This window comes from Marmota marmota, unplaced genomic scaffold, assembly GCF_001458135.2.
Source record: "Marmota marmota marmota unplaced genomic scaffold, marMar, whole genome shotgun sequence".
Classification (NCBI taxonomy): domain Eukaryota; kingdom Metazoa; phylum Chordata; class Mammalia; order Rodentia; family Sciuridae; genus Marmota; species Marmota marmota.
Genome location: NW_026000207.1, coordinates 2,366,815 through 2,383,027, shown reverse-complemented (window position 1 = coordinate 2,383,027; position 16,213 = coordinate 2,366,815). Strand labels below are relative to the sequence as shown.

The window sequence follows — 16,213 nt, the reverse complement described above, 5'->3', positions numbered from 1 at the left end:
GTCTGGTCTCTCTCCCTCTTGTCCTAGCCTCCAGGGCTCCGTCAAGGGCTGCGGACTTGGATCGGAAGGCCCCACCTCTAAACCCCACAGTCAGTTAATGTCTCACGACGGGATTGAATCCAACACAGACCCGGGAGGGAGGCGAAGAGGGACAGGGAAGTGCTAGGGAAGGCCATTGGCCAGATTACGTCGTATCCATGTCTGAGTCTGTGACAATGACTCCCACCATTACGTAGGATGTGATGTGCCAATTAAAACATTAAACAAGAATAAGTGTCGACAATGAAGGCTTGGGAGACCCACTCCAATCCCACCCCAGCCCCGGCACCCCGGCACGACGTCCCAGTGCACCCCACCCAGTGGTGCCCACAGACAGGACCAGTCATCCTAACGTCACATCAGCTGGCTCCTCCGTGTTTACGACGGGATGCTCTCAGTGGCTAGTGGACATCAGGTCACAGTGGTGACAGACCATGCCCGGGAGCTCAGGGCGGAGAAGAATGCCCATTGAGAGTTGAGGGGAGGCCACTGGGTGGTTTAGTGACCTCCATCTCTGTTGAAGGTCGCTCCGTCCATTGGAAAATGGGCTGCAAATGAGGCAAACACTTCATGGAAGGAGACAGAGGGCACCTTGGTCCCCACACTCCCCGTGAGCCCCGAGGGACTGACACAGGTTCCATAAGGGCTCAGCGTGTCTGTCCACAGCAACAACAAACCCAGCCCTCCTCCCAGCACCTCCCAGCACCGGTGGACCACATGGAGGGAAGACCACCACCACCACTGGATCTTATCTGAGCCAAAGGATCTGGGCACTAATGGCTTGTATTCCCCAAAACTCAATTATCATGGCCACTCTTTACAAAAAAAAAAAAATAGCTTGGGCCTTGGGCCTGGGGCCTTGGGGCCCCTGGAGGAGGCCCTGGTGCTGTGACACTGCGTCCCCACCCTCNGCTCAGCGTCAGGGCACCGACGACATCAGCCCGCCTCCCAGGTGGGCTCCCCTCGGTTCCTCACCTGCGCGGATCCTTAGTGACCAGGACGTTGCAGGGCCCTCCCGAGCTTCCTGGAGTTGGTGTCGGAGCCTCTGGGCCCTGCTCTCCTCGCCCTGCCCCTCCTCCATGGGTGTGAGGGGGACAGGAGGTCAGTAAGCCCACGGGAGGAAGGCCCACCTGGACTGGGGAGGCGGAAGCCGGGGCATCACACAACAGGGACGTGGCCTGGTCTGCGCCCTCCCTGGGCTCCTGTGCACAGGTTATCAAGCAAAAGGCCTTGTCCCCAGCACCGCAGACAGCAGCCTGGCCTCGTCTCGACAGTGACCACCCAGTAGCTCCCACACCTGAGGCCAAGTTCTCACTGACCTCGAGCAAGTGCCGTTTCGGGGTCCACTCAGCGGCCCGGCCAACAGAGCACAGAGTGTGAATGGAGAGGCGGGTGTCCCTCCGCCCACAGCGAGGACTGGGCACATCTGTCAGCACCACCAAAACAACAAACCAGATGTCCGCAGCCGAGACCACAGCTGCCCAGGACCTCAGCTGCCCAGGACCACAGCTGCCCAGGACCACAGCTGGTGACCTCGGCTCCCAAATGACTCTGGTTCCCTCCCGTGCTCATGTCCTGGCCAGAACCCTGAGGGCTGCGACAACAGGAGTCTACTCTGGTGGTTCTGGAGACGGGCAGTGTGAAGTCGCTGGCCTGCCTGGCCACATTCCCCGCATCTCCTCTCAGTGACCAGGTCACCTCCCTCCGCTCAGCTCAGCGGGCTCTGGATGGGCTGCACCTGAGCCGTGGGTTAGCAGGGTCACTCAGCCTGTAACACTCAGGCAGCCTGAGACCCCGATGTAAGGAGGACGGTGCAGGAGGCAGGGGGGCCCAGGGACAGGAAGCGGTGACGCTTTGGTGACTGAGCATTTGAAACAGTAACTGAAAGACGTAAAAAGGTGTGTTGGCTCAGGGCACCCTGCTCCAGCCATTCTGACCCACGCCGTTGGACAGGTGCCCTGCATTGGGCAACCCACTCACGGTGCCCCGGCCACCCCCACACCTGGCACACCCAGGGCTGAGTAGCAGGCTCCCCCTCTGCAGGAGGGCGGACTCTGCTGCCAGAGTCCAGCGAGGGCAAAGGGAGACGGTACCAGAGAGGTCGAAGCAAAAGTGTGTGTGGAGGTCACAGGCAAACGGGCAGGAGGGTCTTTGTAGGTTTTAGAACTGGATTCTAGCCAGGGTGGCACGACTCAGTCAGTTTGCCTGAAGTGGGTGGATCCCCTTGGTGCAGTGAATTTGTGTCAGTTATTAAAGGACGCTGCCGCAGAGCCGTGGGGTGGCCTGAAGCAGGTCTCCAGCAGGTGGCAGTGTTGGACGTACCAAGTGGAGCTGCCAGAAACCCACACAGGCTGCGAGGTGGGCGGGCAGGGCACCCGGCCAGCAATCCACCGCACAGCGCTGCCCCTGGCCCTGACAGGAGGAGCTGGGGTCACAATCTGAAAATGGCTCATTGAAATTGGGAGTGGGCAAAGGGAAGGGCTATAGTTAAAATGGCTACGATTTGATCTTACTTCCCAATTAAGGCTGAATACTACATGCTGAAAATGGACACCCGGACTTCTATTTCTCACAAGCAGGATCTGGGGACCCAGGGGTACACTTTTAGGGGCTCGCCAGAGCCCTTCTGTGGGGGCCTGTGACCTGGCCAGCAACCTGAGTGCGCCAGGGTCACAAAGGAACTGCTCACCGAGCCCTGTGGCTGAGAGCCACCAAGCTCCATACTGCCCTCTGGTGCCCGTGCGTGGAACCGCAGAGCCAGGCCTCGTGAGTGCAAGACAGGCTTTGAGAGGAGACCAGGATACTCAGGGCTTAAAACTCCAAGCCTGGTGCCAATAAATAAATAAATAAATACCCCAAGCCTGCCATGTCCACGGGGATGGCCGTGGCTTTAAAATGCATATTTAACAGTTCCACGTCTTTGCTGTTCCTGTGTGTTTGGGGGCTTTGGTCCCTTTCCTGCAGTTATCATGAAATACCCGACAGTGTGCTGTGGTCCCTCCGGTCTGATCTGCACAGGTGCTGAAATACCACACTGTGTCGGGTAAATATGAGCGATTATCATGCGTTGGTCAAAATTATTTGAATGTTTAAGGAGATGCAAATGTTAACTACCCGGATTTGATCAGCACACACAGTGTATATGAAGTTGTCACATAGTACTCTATAAACTTGTACGACTAAAACAATAGTTAGAAAATACATATATAAGTTCTTTAAAGACAGCAGCAACGCAGCCCTCCTACGGGGACATGGCAGGGCTGTGTCCCTGCTCCCGTGTATCTGCAATGCCTTCTTGGACATAAGGCCCCTGGGTGTGAACACAAGCACATTTGAAATGTCACTGCATATTTGTGACATCCTTTCAGCACCAGGTCTCCTTTCTCTTAGGTGCGTTTCCAAGAAAGCCCCTGTTCTCTGCCCACCCAGGTCTCCTGGTAACTCTGGGAGATGAGGGGACCCTCCATTGTGAGTCAGACTTGGGGACTCTATTTCTGTCCCAACAGCAAGAGGAAGCCCCCACTCCAGACTGTGGTCAACTGAAAGATAAGGAACCCTTCCCCTGGGCTGTCTCCACGGACCTGCCAGTTCTGACCGTTTCCTTCTCCAGGAGTCATTTGAAGCGTGGCCACTCCTGACTGGCCTCTTCCACCAGGGTTCTCAGGGTGCCCGTCCTGTGGCGTGTTCCGTCCCTCTTTTTTAATTGGGATAAAATGCACATCACATACAATGTGCACGTCGCATTGCCACCAAACACACTCCCGCTGCCCAGCAACCGTCTCCACCGTCCACCTCCAGGACCATTTTCATCTCACAAAGCTGAAACTCTGGGCTGGGGTGTGGCTCGGTGGTAGGGCGCTTTCCCTGCGTGCGTGCCCCGGGTTCCGTCCCCAGCACCACAAAAAGCACCCTGAAAACTCACCCATCCAAAAACCCCCACTCACCCCTCCAGTCATGGGCCCACCATCCCTCCTGTGGTCTCTGTGGTCTCTTTTCCTTTCTGTGACTGGCTCGTGTCACTTAGCATAACCCCTCAAAGCCCACCCCCCTGTAGCGTATAGCAGGGTCTTCTCCCTTTCTAAGGCAGAACATTCCCTCACGCATCTCTACCACATTTTGCTCATCCATCATCTGTAGTAGACATTTGGTTGTTCCCGTCTTTGGGTATCCTGAGTGTCGTGCTATGAACAAGGGTGTAGGAATACCTCTTTGATATCTGCCTTCAGTTGGTCTGTACATATGACCAGAAGTGGAATTGCTGTACTATGAGCTACGGCTACCTCCCATTTTATTTTTTATCTTGAAACAGGGTCTCTGTAAGTTTCCCAGGCTGGCCTTGAACTTGTGATCCTCCTGCCTCCGTCTCTGGGGTAGCCGGAATTATAGATGTGCACCACCACACCTGGCCTTTAATTCCATTCTGAATTTTTTGAGGAAAGTTTTATTTCTTTTTATTGTCTAATAACATATAGCTGTATGGATATGTTGAAATTTGTTTCCTTATTCAACTGATGCAATCAAATGTTAATTGATAGTGAGGCTATTGTGAATCATTGCTACTTTCTGGCTATTATAAATGATGTACTATGAACTTTCACAGAAATCAAGACAGTGCAGTTTTAGTAAAAAGATGATCACAGACCTAGAAAGAACAGAGAGCCCAGAGACTAACACAAATGTGACCACTTATTTTTTTTACAAAGGAGCCAAAAAAATTCAATGGAAAATGGAGAATTTACTTAGCAAATGGGATTAAAGAATTGGATGACCATATGCAATAAAATAACTTAAACTCAAATCCCACATCTCCTACAAAAATCAACTCAAGGTGGGTCTCTTTCCTCTGATTTCTGTCTGCTTCCATTTCTTTCATTAGTTTTGTAATCATCAGAGCACAGATTTTTCACTTCCTGGTTAATTTAGTCTTGAGTATTTTTGATGCCATCACAAATGGGATTGTCTTCTTGCTTTCCTTTTAGGATAAGTTGTTCTTTGTGTAAAGCAATGAAACTGACTTTTGCAGGCTGAGGGCTTGCGGTCTTTGGAGTTTCCGACATGTGCATTGCATCATCTGCCATAGAGATAGCTTCAGTTCCTCTGTGATTTATGTGCCTTGTTTCTTTTTCTTGTCCGATTGCTCTTGTGGGATAGAGGGGCCTCCTCATCTTGCTCCTGATCTCCAGGGGAGAGCATCCAGTCTCCCACCGTGCGGAATGTTCTTTTATCAAGCTGCAGGATGCCTTCTGTTCCTAGCTTGCTGGTACTTTCTTTCATCGTGAGTAAGTGCCGGGTTTTGTCACACACCTTCTCTACATCAGTTGATAAGATCCTGTGGCTTGTATTACAGGGTCCTCAGGGAATCTGAACCCATAGGGTACGGAGAGATTTGTCATGAGGAATTGGCTCAGGCATGATGGAGACTGAGAAGCGCCATCATCTACCTTCTGCCCCTGGAGACCTGGGACGACCCGTGGTGTGACTTGCCCAGGTCCAGGGGTCTGAGAGCCGGGAGGTGATGAGCCAGGAGGCTCCAGATCCAGCAGAGAGGCAGCAGGAAAGGCAGGACTGCCCTTTCCTCTGCCTCTTGCCCCACTCGGGCCCTCCATGGACGGGATGATGCCCACCACTGGGAGGGTCCGTGGATAAGTGACAGACCCACCCAGAGTGAGGCTCCTGTGAGCACCAATGGCCCAGGAGGCCCACGCAGTGTCACCATCACAGGACTCTGTCCCCGTCTGGCAATGCAGGGGGCCTCTCGACTGCTCCCCGGGGGTCCCTCCTGCTGAGCCAGGCCTCCACCAGGAACCCCAGCAGGATCAGCAGGATGACACCAGCCAGGCTCAGCCTGAGCATGTTCACCTTGTAGGAATTCCAGGCAGCAGACCCTGCAGAGAAGAAATGGGTGGGGTGGGGTTCCAGGATGGAGAATCACACCCCAGAAACACACACAGAGCGGACTGTGAGCCCAGCCAGCTGCCCAGGGACTTGAGGTCCCGGTTCCCAGGTGTGTGTGGCTACGCAGGTGGCCCCTTGCACAAGGGCACCTGGCAGAGGTGGTGAGGAGGTGCTGAAGTCTGGCCCAAACCCCTGCTGGCCACCTGCCTGTCTGAAGGACTGGGCCCCAGATAAGTCACAGGAACTAGGGGACCACCTTCTCCAGGGGCTGGTCTGCCAAGGCCATCTCCTCTGTTTTTTTGAGGGGCTGCTACCCCCACAGGACCCTGCCCTGTCCCCAGAGGCTCTGGGTCACCCCCTCAGCACTGGGCAAGTGGACAATGCTTGATCCTGCAGAGAAGGTGGGCCGTGGGGCTCACCTCTTCCTGAGAGCCTCAGGGGCTCACTGGGGTCTGACCACAGCGAGGGGAAGGAGCTTAGAGAACCGTAGCATCTGTAGGTGGCCCCGCGGGCCTGCTCGCTGGCGTTCAGGGTGAAGTTGGCCTGGAAGAACCCGCGTTTATACTGAGATCTGAGGCGCTGGGTGACGTTGGCACTGCCCTCCTGGGACAGAAGGAACAGGTCGAACCACATCTCTGAGCGGCACTGCAGGGTCGTCATATGCTGGGGTGCCCCACAGGGGCCCTGAACAGCCGAGAGCTGAGGCTTTTTGTACACTCCTAGAGGGAGAAAGCCACAGTGGGTGCCGGTGTGGCCTTCCCTTCACCCTGAAAGCCACCCCACACACACTCTGTTCCACCCACACACACTCTGTTCCACCCACACTGTCATCCCTTCTCTGTATGGAAATCCACCCTCCTGACCTTTCCCACACCGTCCCCTCTGCCTGGCCGCCCTTCCCTGAATGCTCAGTGACCACCTTGCATGGGGTCTTTTCTACCAAGGCTCTGAAACACCCTGCCCTCCAACCCCAGGGCCTGGCCCTGCCCGGCTTTCCTTCCTGGGCCTCACCACCAGGTGGCACGGACTGTCAACAGCTGGCCACTTGTGGCTCCCTTCTGCAGCAGGGGAAAAACTCATTCGAGATCCCAAGTTCACACCCTGTTCAAAAACCAACTTAAAATGGACTAAGGAGCTAAATTTCAAAAAGAACCTTTGAAAGCCTTAGTAGAAATGAGAATGTCTTCACGGTGCCATGTGTGCTGTGGAAAGTTCCAGAACAAGTGGCCTGTTTTCCTAGAAACTGCCAGGTGGTAATCTTTAAGCTTCACAGGCCCGGCGAGCTCTGCCGCCACCTCTCAGCTCTGCCCTCGTAGCAAGAAAGCAGCCAACCACACGTGGCCACCTCTCAGCTCTCGACCACGCGTGGCCAGGTTCCACTAACGCTCCGCCCATGGGAACAGAGCGTGCGTTCCATATAACTCACACTTGGCACCCGTGTTATTCTCTATGTCTTGGGCCTTTTTCCAACCAGGTGTGGCTCGGGGGTAGAGCACAAGCTTGCTGTGCACCAGGCCCTGAGCTCAATTCCCATAACCCACATGAAAAGGCACGAAGGACATTCGGTGCCCAGGCTGCGCAGACGGTGGGTGGACCTGGCCCCGGGCTGTGCTGGGCGCAGTCCAAAGTCACTGGATGGAGATGGACGAGACAGCGAGATATGAACCCACAACTCTGAGACACAAGACAACGATACCCTGTTTATAAAGCCAGGGCCTGAAAGGCACAGGTGGTGGGCTGCAGGTGCCGGCTTCTGCCGGCTGAGTCCCTGAGGGCCAGGGGACAAGAGGGCCCAGATGCGGGCTGAGCACAGGATCCCAGCCGCTGAGCATTAGTAACAAACCACCCGCAGCATCCACAGCGGTCCCTGCGCCCTGAGCCGGGTGAGGGCGCCAGCAGGATGGCTCGCGGAGCCTCACCAGGGGAGGAGAACCCCGAGCGAGCGGGCATGTTGTGGGGTGGAAGGGAGAGGGGAGGGTCAAAGCACACCCCAGGCCTGCACTGAGCAGTCCAGCCCCAGAAGCGCCCACGAGAAGGGAGGAAGGGGCCCCGGGTTTGAAGGACTCTTGGTGAGCTGAGCGCAAAGTCCTCGTTCGCATCCACAAAACGTGTCACTAGGCAGAGGGCCGGATCATTGTCCTGTGCCTCCACCCACCAGCGGCCAGCAGGGAGACCACCCTGCCCAGCCTGATGATTCTTAGGGCCCACAGCACACCCTTCAGATCCAAGCCAGCCAGAGCCCCGGCGGCCAGCACTCCTCCTGGGCATCGCCCCTCAGGTGGCAGCCCTCTGCCCCGCCCCGAGAGCCAGCAGCCCCACACCAGAGCCGCTGAGCCCACTCTAACCACCACCCCACACCGCTGCCCTGCCCTCCCGGCTCTGCCTCCTCTTGGCCCTGCATCTGGGCAAGCTCCGGGCCTTGGCACTGCCTCTCCCTGGCCACCGGCTCCTGATCTGTGGCCTCACAACACGTAAGTAATAATGAGACCCCCATTTTACAGCAGCCAGCACCACCCAGCCAAGATCAGTGGGTAGGGGGAGGGTAGAGGTGTCCAACAAAGGTTGGGAGGCCATGTTTTCCCTAGGCCAGTCTCCTGGGGCCTCGTAGCTGGGCAGGGGCCTGTTCACAGTGCAAGAGTGAGCGGGTGGTGAGACTGCTCAGGGACCAGCCACCATCTCTCCTGACACCCGCCTTCCCCAGGGCTGCCAAGTGCCCTGGGGAGCCAGGTTCCCACGGGCACTGGACAGAGCTTCCTCACCTGTGACCATCAGCTCCAGGAGGTTGCTGGGAGCTGACCACTCGTGGAGGGAGGTGTTGACAGAGCCGTAGCATCTGTAGGTCCCCCCGTGGGCCCGGGTGGCAGGGAATAAGAGGAACTTTCCCTGGCCGCCTTGGATGGAGCCTGCAGGCAAGGCCAGTTCTGCTCCCTTGGACAGAAGGAACACGTCATAGGGGCTTGGTAAGTGACAGTGAAGGGTCACGCTGCCTCCTAAAGCCACCATGGGGCCAGGCTGGACCGAGAGGGTGGGTTTGTCCTTGGAGACACCTGGCGGAAAAGAACCCTGGTGTTACAAGGAGCATGAGGAGCCACGAGGAGCCACAGAAGCCACAGGCTCCCATCAAGGCCGAGAGGAGAGTCGGGTTGCAGAGCCTGGGCTGGCCTCTTGTCTCCACCAGGACGACAGCCATGGCACGGCCCTGCCCAAGACCCCAGAAGGCAGGTGAACCAAGCCCAGGCCCCCAGGGTCTCTGTGGCTGGTGCGGGGAGGGGTCCATTCATCACCTTTCTGTCTTTTTTTAATGGAGGTGAAATTCCCATAACGTAAAATCAACCATTTCAAAGTGAATGATTCAGAAGCATTTAGTACGTGTACAAAACTGGGCCATCGCCTCCTCTCTCCAGTTCCAACAGAGGAACCCTGTGCCCAGAAAGCTGTCACCGGGTCACACCCTGCCCCTGCTGTGACCACTCGTCTGCTTTCCGTCTCTGTGGACTCGTCCACCTGGGAGTTTCACATGAACTGAACCAGGCAGCGCGCTGTCTTTTGTGTCTGGCTGCTTCCACCAGCACTGACGTCACCGAGGTGCCGCTACGTGGCGCAGCGTGTCAGTGTGCAGTTCTCTAGTGGCCAAGTGACAATCCATGGTGTGATAGGCCACAGGTTGCTTCTCCATTCAGTCCACAGAGGGACACTTGGGCTGTTTCCACCCTTTGGAAACCTGCCCTGGTGACCACGCAGCGTGTGGCCTCGTGAGTCCCTGGGGCACACGCGGCCTGTGGCCGTGTGGGTCCCTGGTGACCACGCGGCCTGTGGCCTCGTGAGTCCCTGGGGCACACACGGCGTGTGGCCGTGTGCCTCCCTACTTCAGTTCTTCGAGGCCACACCGGCATTTTCTTCTCTCACACACGCCAGGTGATGCTGACGTTGCCGTCCATGCTGTGACGCTAACAGGGCCACAGTGGCCCAGGAGACTCCCTGGCTTCTCGTCATTTGCCCAAGACCCAGATTCTGGCCCTGTTCTGGGGTGGGGCTGAGCGATCAGGTGACCAGTGGGGGACGGCAGTGAGCACAGCGGAGGGCGGGGGTGGACAGAGGAGGACGGGGCCCGGAGGGACAACGGGAGGGGCCCTCACCCACGACCAGCAGCTCCAGAGGGTCACTCCTCTCGGACCAGCTGTCCTGCGTCTTGAACTGACAGACATACGTCCCCGAGTGGCCGGGCGTGGCCTGCTGGAAGGAGAACGCGGCCTCCGCCTGGGCGTCTCCCAGGCTTTCTGCAGCCCACACGCGGGAGCCTCCCACTTGCTGCAGACGCTGCCGAGCTGCCCCAGGAGGACCTCTGCAGAAGATGGACACGGGGCTCCCCTGGGGGACCACCGGACCTGGCACCGCCCAGATGGAGGGCTTGCGGAGAGACCCTGGAACGGAGACAGAACCGAGACAGAAGGTCCAGACGCCAGGAAGCCCCTCTTCGTGCTCGCCTGAGAGGCCCAGGAGCCCAGGGAGTGAGCTCTCCCCGTCCACTTCCTGTCCACGGCCTTGGCCACGTCTCAACAGGAACGAGGCAGACCCTGCCTGCACCAGTGGGGCTTGCCTCAGCCCCGTCCCCGACCCTGCCCTGCCCCTGGCTCCACAAGCTCTGGCCCACCTCATCCTCCCCTGGACGCTCTTTCTCTATCTCTGCACTCTCTTCTGCCCAACCTCCAAGTTGTGTAGCAGCTCAAAAACTGTCCTCAGACCGCAGCTGGGCACTCTCCTGGCCCCCATGTGGTCTCCCTGGTTCCTGGGTTTCAACCCATCTCTAGGCTGGTGAGTCACAGCTTATATCCAGTCCCAGACTCGTGCCCTAAACTCAAGACTCATGCCACCGACCCGGTGCATCTCACTAGTGGGTGTCTAACAACATCTCAGACCATCAGGCCAGAGCTCCTGCTGGAGCCGACCCACCCTGACGGCCACCGGATACAGCCCCAGGTCCCCTTCAAGGAAAGGCCTGTCACCCTGGCTGCTGGGGAGATGTCAGCCCTTCTGGGGAGAGCCACCTCTCCCAGGTCCCCTGCATCCAGCGACCCAGACACTTCATCCCAGTGCAAGACACGGTGACGGGCCACCAGCTCCTGAAGGGTCAGCAAAGGCCGTGCTGAGCAGGCATCTCACCTGGCCCCGCCTCTGTGTACTACACATGTCCCTGAAAAGCCATCTGTGAGCTGATCCCCAGCAGGACGGCAGGGAGATGGGTGTAGGGAGGTAACCGGGGCGGGAGGACAGCCCCTTCATGGAAAGGAGTGATTCCCTTGGGGAAGAGACAAGGACAGCTTGCTTCTCTCTCCTCTCAGGGTGAGGAGACAAGAAGGTGCCACCCACAGGCAAGGAGGAGCCCCCGCCAGACCACAGACCCCCCAAGCCAACGCTGGCCATCAGTCCACCTCGGCCTTTCTCCCTGACCCAGAACCGACAGGGCTCTTCCAGCCAGTGGTGGCCAGCGCCCGCGCCCTCTGTCTGGGATGATCAGTCACCACCCAGTCAGCCTCCTGGGCCAGCCACGGCCAGCGTCTCCGTTCCCCACCCAGTGCAGAGCAGTCCTTGTTAACACACCCACCAGATCCTGTCCCCACTGTGCCACCGGCCTCCAGGGCCTCCCTGTCTTGAGCAGTGTATAGGTCAGAGCACGTGATGGTGTGCAGGGTCCCCCCCAAGGAGGCGGCCACCCAAGACACGGCCCCCTCATCCCAGAGCCTGCTTAGTGCCCAAGCAGAGGAACCCAAAGTCCACGTGTGCGAGCCCTTCCCACACCACTGCCCAAGGCCACCGTGGTGACGGAGGCATGTCCCCGTGGCAGCAGGGGAGGGACCCCGCAGCATGTTTGTGGCCTGTGGGCCGGGAGTCCCGGGCTCCTGGTGAGACCCTGAGGTAGGAGGGGAGACAGCCCTCGGCCACGCGGGCCTCTTTCCCCAGGGAGGGGAAGGCCAGGGGAGACTAGAAGGGCCCTCCCTCTCACAGTGGTGCCATTGCCCCAGCCATGGGCAGCACCGGCCCCTGGCACAGCCGTGCCACGTGCCGCCGCTCCTCTCCCGGGACCTGTCCCCAGCTCGCTGTGTGGCCTGCTGCTGCATCTTCAGGGACCACGTCCTGGGCGCCCCGTTCAGAGGTGCTGGCTCCACCCCTAGGCTCACCAGCACCTCCCCCACGGCGCCCCTCTCCACAGCAGCAACACTGACCACAGCCTGGGCCGTCTCCTGGACGCCGTCTCCTGGACGCCATCTCCCAGGACCAGGCTCCCCGCAGGAAAGCGCTTGGTCCTGGACTCCCTCGCACACTCGCAGGTATAAAGGTGGAGACTCTGTCGGTCGGTGCTGAGGACCTCGTTGGGATAAAGCAAACCAAGGAGGACAGTTGCATGGGATGGGCTCAACCCAGTGCCCAGAACGTGACCGACTCTCCGTAAAAGCTACCTGCAATGACAGTGACCAGCTGACATGCCAAACGAACATCCACGGGAGAAGTAGGAGAGGACTCATCTCGGAGCCAGTCTTCAGAGGCCTGGCCACGGGCCGGCCGCACCGAGGTCACTGCACGCTCCCAAGGAGGCTCCATGCTCCTGGGTGGACGGTCTCCGTGTGTCTCCTGAGGGCTGGTGGCTTCCCAGTCCTGCTCTGAACAGCGAGCCAGGCGCTCAGTCCTGGGTGTGTGCACGCGTGTGTCCCCGGGGAGGGAACCCAGGGGTGCTCTCCCACTGAGCCACATCCCGGCCCTTTTTATTTTCTATTTTGAGGCAGGGTCTTGCCGAGTGGCCTAGACATGCCCAGTCACCGGGATGACGGGCACGGCCACCACGTGATCATTGTGTTCTAAACACTTTATTGTGAACTCAACAGCACCCTCACGCTTGCCGTCACCACCCCCAAAATGGAGAGGACCGGCTCCAACAACTGAGACCCAACACCTCCAGAGACACCCTGGCACGCTGCCCCAAAGAACACCCCGGAAAGACAGCACCTGTGTCCGGTGGCTTTCACGTTGGTCAGTTCCAGCCACACTTCCTGATGTTTGCCTGAGCCCAGGACACAGCACAGTGACACGTCTGCAGTGTTCACAGTCCCCGACAACTGGCTTTAAAAACGAAGCACGCTGGGCCCATTGGCCCACCCCTGTGACCCCAGCAGCTTGGGAAGTGAGACAGGAAGAGCCCGAGTTCAAAGTCAGCCTCAGCAACTCAGCAAGACCCTGTCTCAGAATTTAAAATGGAAGCCTCATCCCAGCAAACCGGAGACACCATGGGTGACACAGAACAGCAGCCCCCACCAGACGGGACACACCCTGGGCTGCAGCCCTGTGGTGACCCTGAGGTCCTGGCCCTTTCTGTCACCAGAGCTGAGGGACAGGGTTACAAGCACCACCAGGACACTGTGACCACCAGGTGGCACCTGCCACCATGGAAACGCAGGACTGGACTCCAGGCAGAGCGGGTTGCTGAGCGCAGGGGCTTGCAGAAGGTAGAGGCGCAACTTTCACCTACGTCTGGCCTCGGGCCTGCACCCCCTTAGGCGGGTGTCCCCGAGTCCCGAGGAGCCGTCTGGGCGAAGCCCTGCACTTCCCTATTTGCTGTGTCAGCCTCAGTCTTGCTGCCCCCGAACTCACTGGGGTGTGGCCCTGCTTCAGGAGGGAGGGGGTCTCCTCCGCGTCTTGACCAGGCACTGCCCACGTGACGGCAAGGACACAGAGGGCAGCACGCCTGACTGGCCAGAGCTGTCTGGAGAGAAGAGGAGCCCAGGGAGCCTGGGAGGTGGACTCACCGTGCTGGGCCTGGATTCCAGGGCTCAGAGACAGTCCTGGGAGAGAGAGAGAAGAGAGGGGCTTCCTCCTCAGGCCCCGCTCACAGCCCAGACTGGTCTGGACACCAGGGCCTCTGGGGCCAGGCCTGCAGCCGGAGCAGGAGACGGCTGGCCACTTGGGCAGGACCAGAGGCCAGACCTGAGGTGGCCACCCTCCCATCTCCCGCCCCTGTCCCTCCCAGAACTCACCGAGGTAGAACAGCGTGGTGAGGGTGCTGGCCATGGCTCTGCTGGGCCCAGCAGACGACAGGACAGCCCAGAAGGACGGATGGCGGGTCTGCGGGAAGAGGCTCTGTGCCTGGATGTCACATGAGGCCTTCACAGGAAGGCACACTGGTGGCCCCAGCCCCACCCTCGGGTGGCCAACCGCACCATTTCACAATTCTGCGACGTGGTCAGGGAAACAGACACGGGGACTGGACCGCCTGATAGGACGTCTTATCCGAGAGTCTGGCCTAACTCTGCCCGCACAGAGCTGGCCACAGACTCACCCCTGGGGATCTGAGTGTCCCTTGAGCCAGAGGCTTGGCACCAACACCAAGCCCCTGTGGGACAAGAAGGGAATGAATTCCTGGAGATCCACTGCCCGCTGCCCCCGCTGTCCCCGCTGCCCCTCTGTCCCCGCTGTCCCCGCTGCCCCTCTGTCCCCTCTGCCCCCTCTGTCCCCGCTGTCCCCACTGTCCCCACTGTCCCTGCTGTCCCCGCTGCCCCTGCTGCTTCTGCAGGTGCAAGAGCCAGGCCCTGGGAGGGGGCATGGGCAGCCGTGGCCAGGACAGGACGCTGGCGACAGTGGAGCAGAGGCTCCCGGGCTGTGAGGGGGAGGGGACAGGAGCTGGCGTCTAACAGGGACAGTTTCTGCTTGGATCGATGAAGGGGTCTAGAGGGGGACAGTGGGGATGGCCAAGCCGCAGTGTGGACACACTGGATGCCACTGACTTCAGACCTACCGAGGGACGTGGTGAACCTCACCTTCGTGTACCTCACACCGCAGTGAATCATGTAAATCACATCACGTACCTTTTACTCCACAGACAGAAGGACAAAACGCGACACCTGTCTAGTTACGATGTCATTTAATACGTGTAAACACAGAAGACCCAGACGGAGGTCGCCTCTGCACATTGCCCTGTTCTCCCACATGCCCTTCAGGGCAAGGCAAGCCCAGGCCGGCCTCAGCCCCAGGCCCTGCCCGTGGGAACCTCACCGTCTGCAGCCCTCAAACCCAGGAGCCCAGAGTCGGGAAAGTCAGGGCCCTGGTGTGGAGCTGGACAGTCCACAGCCTCAGACTGCGCCACTAACGGCTGTCAGCTCTGGCGGGCAGCTCACCTCCCTCGTGGGGCGGTCACAAGGTCACTGCCAAGGGCCGGGAGGCGGAGAGTACCCTGGCCCTCCAGCCAGAAGCCTAAGAAGAGGCCCTGGCCAGACGAGGGAAGGAGCCTGTGCACCAAGGCAGAGGGCAGCAGCTGACCGGGAGCAGGCGGGGCAGGGACCGCCCGGGGCCTCGCTGAGGTCCCTCCTCTGGCCCCCAACGGCTCCCACCATCCTCACCTTCACACTGCAGCGGCCCCAGCCTGGGCCTCTGTCCACGTCTCCACCCCAGCAGTTGGAGGACGCTAATGGAGGCTGCTAGTGGAGGCTGAAGTGCCAGCATAATATAAATTATAGATTATATGAATATAATTCATAGAGTCCCAGGACAATACGGAGTCTGAAGGGAGGTCCCGACCACCTTGGGGAGGAACCCTCAAGCTGCCTGCTGCCCCTGCTGTGCCCTGCTGCCCCCGTTATCCCCGCTGCTTCTGCAGGTGCAAGAGCCAGGCCCTGGGGAGGTGGCATGGGCAGCCACGGCCAGGACAGGACGGAGGTTCCGGGAAGCTGACGACAGGCCTAGCCTCTGAGCCCGGCTCCCTTGTGTGCACGCGCCCAGAGGAAGGGAAGTGGGGTGTGCAGGAGACTTCCTCCTGCCCCGGTGTTCATTTTAGGCAGGCCCACGGTCCCCCAGGGCCCTCCAGAGCCTCCCTGGGGAAGGAAGGAAGGGCTCAACGGTGTGCCCAGCCCCTCAGAGCCACATCAGGAGGGTCAGAGCAGGACACGGCCACCTCCACCCAGCCCACCGGGGGCCCAGCTGCACAGACAGGAGTGGGCTGGCAGGGGCAGATAAGACCCAGGCGGGGCATCTCTTCAGGTCCTGGGACTGGCAAGAAAGAGGGCAGACCCTCCCTGGCTGGCCCACCAGGCCTGCTCTGCCCGTGGGTCCTGCCCGTCACGACGTCATGACCAGAGACCAGGGAGCCTGGGAGCCACACTGATGGGTGGGACACGGGAGGTGCCCACGCACACGCAGCCTAACAGAACCCGAAGCCAGCAGAGCCTGCGCAAGGGCCCGGACCCAGCCTCAGCCCAAGTGGTCCCCGGCCACGGAGGGGCCAGCTTTGTGGGGACAG

General features: G+C 59.2%; 1 protein-coding gene across 11 annotated transcripts; it reads right to left on the bottom strand.

Moving 5' to 3' along the window:
- Positions 1-4,642: 4,642 nt before the first annotated feature.
- LOC107158905 (leukocyte immunoglobulin-like receptor subfamily A member 6) lies at positions 4,643-14,371 on the bottom strand. 11 transcript variants are annotated; one of them, XM_048791646.1, is made up of 7 exons: positions 13,959-14,368; positions 12,390-13,766; positions 12,156-12,298; positions 10,071-10,355; positions 8,694-8,981; positions 6,354-6,653; positions 4,643-5,924 (listed from the first exon to the last, which is right to left on the bottom strand). In XM_048791646.1, exons 2-7 carry the CDS (start codon positions 12,413-12,415, stop codon positions 5,755-5,757), a joined length of 1,212 nt encoding a protein of 403 aa, XP_048647603.1. In that variant the 5' UTR covers positions 12,416-13,766; positions 13,959-14,368; the 3' UTR covers positions 4,643-5,754. The 11 variants fall into 11 exon arrangements, 8 of the variants coding, with proteins under 8 accessions (XP_048647603.1, XP_015360888.1, XP_048647601.1 ...); XM_015505402.2 differs by having other exon boundaries at positions 12,156-12,389; positions 13,731-13,766; positions 13,959-14,356; XR_007343273.1 differs by lacking the exons at positions 12,156-12,298; positions 13,959-14,368 and having other exon boundaries at positions 4,643-5,608; positions 5,644-5,924; positions 13,731-13,943.
- Between the last annotated feature and the right edge of the window lie 1,842 nt (positions 14,372-16,213).

What these genes read in the sequence shown, in the direction of transcription:
- LOC107158905 (XM_048791643.1), bottom strand. Translation starts at nt 12,681, where the DNA reads ATGTGGCTCAGTGGGAGAGCACCCCTGGGTTCCCTCCCCGGGGACACA. An exon ending in GCTGGTCACTGTCATTGCAG is followed by an intron (nt 12,299 to 12,389) that starts GTAGCTTTTACG and finishes TATCCCAACGAG; the next exon opens with GTCCTCAGCACCGACCGACA.